This window comes from Poromitra crassiceps (assembly GCF_964638095.1).
Source record: "Poromitra crassiceps genome assembly, chromosome: 10".
In the NCBI taxonomy this organism is placed as follows: domain Eukaryota; kingdom Metazoa; phylum Chordata; class Actinopteri; order Beryciformes; family Melamphaidae; genus Poromitra; species Poromitra crassiceps.
Window position 1 is genome coordinate 18711142 of NC_139631.1, and position 6408 is coordinate 18717549.

Below are 6408 nucleotides of genomic sequence, written 5' to 3' on the forward strand. Positions count from 1 at the left end.
ACCATCGCATTTTAATTGAATGTATTGATGATTTTCACGGTATTGTGTTGCTAGGGAACAGTTTGGAACCTAACTTATGTCCCGTCAGTTATTGTACTAGCAAATACTGCAACAGGAAGTAAGCTGGGGGAAATGTAGAATGTTTAGGTGGTTGAGTTGATCTGTCTATAATATAATGTAATCTCTAGCAAATCATGTACAAATAATTTCATTTTCTGCAAAGATTTATATTGATAAGCTCTGAGGTCACAGTTAAAGTTGTCGGGACGGTTGAGAATAATACACATACACACACACACACACACACACACACACACACACACACACACACACACACACACACACACACACACTACACACACACACACACACACACACACACACACACACACAAACACACACACACACACACACACACACACACACACACACACACACACACACACACACACAAACACACACACACACACACACACACACACACACACACACACACACACACACACACACACACACACACACACACACACACACACACACACACAAAACAGTTTGATAAGTAATGTGAGCTAACTGGCCCCGACTGTAATTAAGTTAATATTTACTATTAATCTGTAAATGTATTATGTTAGGACACTATTGCTACTTTTAGAGCTCTGTAGCTTCTCGAGACTTCAGCCTTAGGTCATGACACTGCAAAGCATTGTAACATATCATGATTGTGTTGGCCATACCTACAAGGCTCCTGCATAAAACACCGGTGAAAGTGACCATTCAAGCTTGAGTTGACCTCAGTCATTAACATTAGTAGGCTACCTGTGCAGCGCCTGCCTGGTGAACGTCACAGGTCACTTCCTGCCCCCTGCCTTCTCCCTCTCAGACCCTCTTCACTCTCACTATCTTTACTTTCCAGCCCAGAGGAATCCTGGGTGCTTCAGCTCTTATCAGAGCCTCAGAGCAGATGGCCATGTAAGGGACTGTGCTGCCCACCGTAGGCTATTCTAGGAGGGCAGCAGATAACATGGGCCATACATAAAACCCATCCCAGCATCACACCTAGTCTGGGAGCCAACAGATTTAAAACACACTCAAACAGACATGGTGAGTAAATCACGATGATACCTTCAGGGTCTTTTGATACATTCCTTTTGTGATGCTTCAAAAACAACCTGTCTAGTAATTTAGAAATCATATTGTGATCTTATTGTGTGCCATACTTGTATAGCCTTGGTGTATGTTGATTGGGACATTGATTATTTATTACAAATGTAGGAACTATTTACCAATATCTTGTTATTCTGAAAGTTCAAATTGTATAAAGGCATCTTACATGAAACTTTAACCTGTGATAGTGTGATATTTACCTGCGGTGACCCTGGATACACTGTGTTGTTTGTGTAGTAGACTGAATTAATGTGTGTTCACTTTATTGTTAACTGTGTTCAGGCGAGTAAGAAGGCTTCTAATAAGAGACAGAGAGGAGCCCAGAAGAGTTGCTCCAATGTCTTCTCCATGTTCGAGCAGTCCCAGATACAGGAGTTCAAGGAGGTATGTCCTCCTGCCATGACTGGCACAGCTGAGATGGATGGATGTGTTAACACTAGAATCTTGTTTACATCTTCCCTACCCACACACGGCAATTCTCAAGTGCTTAGCAAAATAGAATTACTCCAAAAGAAGAAGACAAATTTACATTATGAAAAAAGGGGATTTAAATGGAACAAATTAAAAATAATTTCAACTAAATTATTTGTAAAAATGCATTCTTGCTACTATTTCACTGCTAGCCTATTTTTGCTGTAATATATTCACTGATGGTTACGTTATAGTAGAACAATTAATAATCAATAATACTAAATTGTGACTGAAGACTTTCCTTGGAGGTGCACTAAATGTAAATGTAATTCCGGAGCATTGATTACACGGAGTACGTTTTATTTCCTGGCATTTACCAACAATACTCTGTGGCTGAATTCACTGTACTTCAAAAGCTCCTGTCCACTGACTGCTGTTTTAGAAAATTAGAGGCTAACATTGTTGATGAATATGATTCACTCTCTTTGTGGTTGAAAGTGATGAATATGAATATGATTCACTCTCTTTGTGGTTACATTGTTGATGAATATGATTGTTGATGGATATGATTCACTCTCTTTTGTTGTTGAAAGCATTTGAATTTGTGCTTCCTCCTGTAGGCTTTTGGCTGCATTGATCAAGACAGAGACGGTGTTATCAAAAAACAGGACCTAAGGGAGACCTATGGACAGCTCGGTATTTTCTTTCTCCTTTTTTTCTTTCTATTTTTAATCAATTAATTTATACCAACTGTTAAAAGAAATGGCGTCCTGCTATTCCTGTCATGCTCATTGATGCACTGTGTGTGTGTGTGTGTGTGTGTGTGTGTGTGTGTGTGTGTGTGTGTGTGTGTGTGTGTGTGTGTGTGTGTGTGTGTGTGTGTGTGTGTGTGTGTGTGTGTGTGTGTGTGTGTGTGTGTGTGTGTGTGTGTGTGTGTGTGTGTGTGTGTGTGTGTGTGTGTGTGTGTGTGTGTGTGTGTGTGTGTGTGTGTGTGTGTGACCGTGCCAGGAAAGCTCAATGTGAAGGAGGAGGAGCTGGATGAGATGCTGAATGAGGGGAAAGGTCCGATCAACTTCACCGTGTTCCTGACTTTGTTTGGAGAGAAACTCAATGGTGGGAGCTTCAACAACAACCCTGACTTTTCTTGAAAGTCAATAAACTAAAAGCTACCGTGGGTTTTAAAAGAGCAGTGGTGACTCCTGCACCTGGAATAAGATGAGTTGTGTGTCCCCCTGCCTCCCTGCAGGTACTGACCCTGAGGACACCATCCTGGCTGCCTTCAAGCTTTTTGACCCTGATAACACAGGCTTTGTCAATAAGGATGAGTAAGAGAAGTCCCTCCATTAATAAACGTTCATGTCAAACGACCTTGCAGTGTTCTTAGATACAGTCCTTTATCCCTTTTAACCAGCTTAATTGCCTTTCTTACTTCAGGTTCAAGCGATTACTGATGAACCAGGCTGATAAATTCACAGCAGAAGAGGTTTGTGATTTGTGTTTGTTAAGATCAGCACTTGTTTTGTTCCTAAAGTCATTGTTTTCTACAGCATCTGTTGAATTCACCAGCCTTTCTCACTTCCTGAACCTTCTAGGTGGATCAGGCCTTTGCAGTCGCTCCTATTGACGTGACCGGCAACATCGACTACAAGTCTCTCTGCTACATCATCACACATGGAGACGAGAAGGAAGAGTCCTAAAGAGGATTGTGATGCATCTATTTATATTTGGAATGGCCTCTTTTCTTTTCACAGTTTGTGTATCTTATTCAAACATAATTGCCTCAATGAATGATAATGATGCCAAATTATTTCTAAGTGGTTTGACTTTCTCAGGGGGCAAAATCAGCTGTAGCTAATACACTGCAGTTGTGATGATGATTTCATTGGGAATAAATTGTTGTGCTCCTCATTAGCTTCTTTGCTGATTACAAATGCACATTTCTACTCAGTACACAAGGAAAGAACAACATAGGAAACATGAGAATCTGTTAAATTTTAAAATGTATGTAGTTACTGTATGTGCATTGAAAATTAGAAAATTTAAATTCAAAACACAAACTAAGCATCAATTTCATACCATGCATGTCAAATGTTGACTGTATAATAACCCCAGACTGTACAAAAACAAACTAAAAGCACTACACAAAGATTATTTTAATATTTTCATTGAAGAATTGCATGCTTGGGTTTATGAAACCCTTTCAAAACCAAATCGATAAACCCCAAAATGCACGGTCATCACGCTAAGATTATAACAGTTTTTGTTTTTTGCTTTGTTTTTTTGGTCCAAAAAGTTCACATTTTGGAGATACAAGATTTTCAACAGCGATAAGCCTATGGCATGTGATTCTTGTGATCCTGCATCATCCTGTATCATTTTAAAGGCACGTAGGTGTATTCTTTAGTATTGTATTTTGGAAATTGTAGACTAAAGCAAAGTATCAAGAGCTCATTGGTCAGGGGTCTCATCACATTCAGAAGGCCTGCTGCAGTTCCAGCCTCTTGGAACACTGTTGCCATGGAGACAACAACAAACCCCTCCATAAAGTCCCCTCCATAAGTCCCCTCTGCCTGAACTTTTCCTGGTCACACACGATAAGCCAGCAGACGACAAGACACAGCGCTGCAAGGCAGGCTCTGTTTGCAGCTGCAGAGTTAGTACATCCCAAAAGATTCTGAGTTTAAGTCTGTTTGCAGCTGCAGAGTTAGAACATCGCAAGTTCTGAGTTGAATGTAGGTGTTCAAATGTAGCTCTAGTGGTGGAGATGCCTATTTCGTCTGGAGCCACGGGCAGGGTGGATGTGGGAGTGGATACATCCATCGCATGGAGTCCAGATGGACTGAAGAGGGGGGCGAAACCTGACAGAAACATCTGTGATTCCTATCTGAAGCGGTGGGTAGAGTGCTTTTAGTGTGTACCGAGATTTATGCCTCTTTTCTAATGATTTAAAAAGGATTAAATGAAATAAATCAAGGATTATTTCTGAGTAACAGTGTACGGTAATTAATTACAGCTGTGAAAACCTGAAACAGCTGTTTTCATAGCGTGGCTTTTGTGGATCATTCAATTTGTATGTGTGTGTGTGTGTGTGTGTGTGTGTGTGTGTGTGTGTGTGTGTGTGTATGTGTAAGCTACAATTTTCATTAAGCTATTACTGTTAGTCTGTTATCATGCCAAATTTCTATAGTTTCACAAAGGAGTGAATGTGGTAAGTGTGTTTTATGCAGAGTAAACAGAACAATTTCAAATGTAGGGTCTTCCATTGCATAGCAATACATCTTACTACTATAATTGGAGAGCTGTCTGTTTGTTTGTTGTTTGTCTGTTTGTTTGTCCAAAGTTTCAAGGCGCACTGTTTCTCCGATTGCCTCTAAAACTTGCCAACACACTTTTGAGGGGTCTGGAATGAATCTGGTGCATGTTTTTTTATCTGCTCACAGGGGCACTACAGCGATATTTTACGTTTTTAGGCCTTCACACTCACAGAGCCATTGTGACATCAATGAATCAATCAATCAATGAATCATCACCCTTCCCTGCTTCCCACTGATGATGTCAGTGATGACTCGAGTGACATCACTGATGACATAACAATTACTTGACAATACTCACTATCACATGCTCGAGTGACTTCACCCTATCAGCCTAATCTTATCTTTCTTTAATATTGTCCTTCCTCCGGTGGGCAGCTTTCTTGTGTACAGTGCCCAGGGACCATCTTCAAAAGTTGTCGTCACTGGTCAGATGATGATCTTTGCATGTTTTTAGTGGGGGTTCATACCGATGTTACATGGAGGAACCCCAGGGGAGCACGGGGAGAACATGCAAACTCCACACAGAAAGGCCCTTTTGTCGAGATAGCCCACCTCGGCAGTAGGCAGTGAAGACCTGGGGGGGGGGCACACCCTCAGCGCCCACAGTGTCCCAGGTGGGAATCAAACCCAGGACCTAGTTCTAGATGTGAGGCAACAGCACTAGCACTGCGCCACCATGCCCCCAAGCTGCGGAACCTGCCGGTCCTGACCGCACTCTGAAGAACGGCACCTGGGATGGTGGTGCTGTAGATGGACATGGTGGTTGAATGTGAGATTTCTGTAGGGACAAACAAGGTGAAAGGATCTTCCTGCCAAGAATTCCTCACCATGACAGAAATTATGAGCTTCCCTTCACCGTTGTCAGACGGCAGTTCCCAATCAGATTGGCTTCCTCACTTACCCACCAACAAAGGTCAAAGGCACGCAAATGACTGAGTTGGCATCTACCTACCTCAGCCAGTGTTTGCTCATGGCCAGCTCTACACAGCCAGGCTTCTCCAGGAGAAAGCAAGCCAGCAGCATGAAAGTACTTATTAAAGATGATGAGGGAATAACAGACATTGTCTATAAGGAGCTGCTGTAATCCTCTACTCATACTGTACAAACATTTCCATAACTGTGCCCATGATGCATCATCTCCAGAGTCCCTCTCCATCCCAGAAATCAAGTGCACACAGTGCATGTTTGTTGACACTGCCCAAACAAACAGCGACCTGTATGTCGTTGAACGGTGCAGGGGGAGAGAGGGGCGTGAGGCACCAAACGTTTCACCATACCACTTTTCTCCTGGCTGCTTCACTAAGGAAGAGATACGGGGCTACATTAAATGTCCTAACTCATTTGAGTTTCCCAATCATCACACAAAGGCTAACTAAACTTTCATTTGATGATCTTTGCAGGTATCTGGAAACCACGCAGAAAAGAAAACACAAAAGTGACTCTACAGAGGTAAGTGTTGTCGGATTTAGAGTATTTTCAGACACCGGGAAACAATGTGGTAATTGGTGTTCCCCTGTCT

General features: G+C 42.0%; 1 protein-coding gene across 1 annotated transcript; it reads left to right on the forward strand.

Annotated features, from left to right (window-relative positions):
- Positions 1 to 1449: 1449 nt before the first annotated feature.
- On the forward strand, positions 1450 to 3272 carry myl7 (myosin, light chain 7, regulatory; the record flags this gene model as incomplete). The annotated part of the gene is made up of 6 exons (XM_083644398.1): positions 1450 to 1548; positions 2196 to 2271; positions 2584 to 2688; positions 2822 to 2900; positions 3010 to 3058; positions 3168 to 3272. The coding sequence occupies exons 1-6, from the start codon at positions 1513 to 1515 to the stop codon at positions 3270 to 3272; spliced, it is 450 nt and encodes a 149-aa protein (XP_083500524.1). The 5' UTR covers positions 1450 to 1512.
- Between the last annotated feature and the right edge of the window lie 3136 nt (positions 3273 to 6408).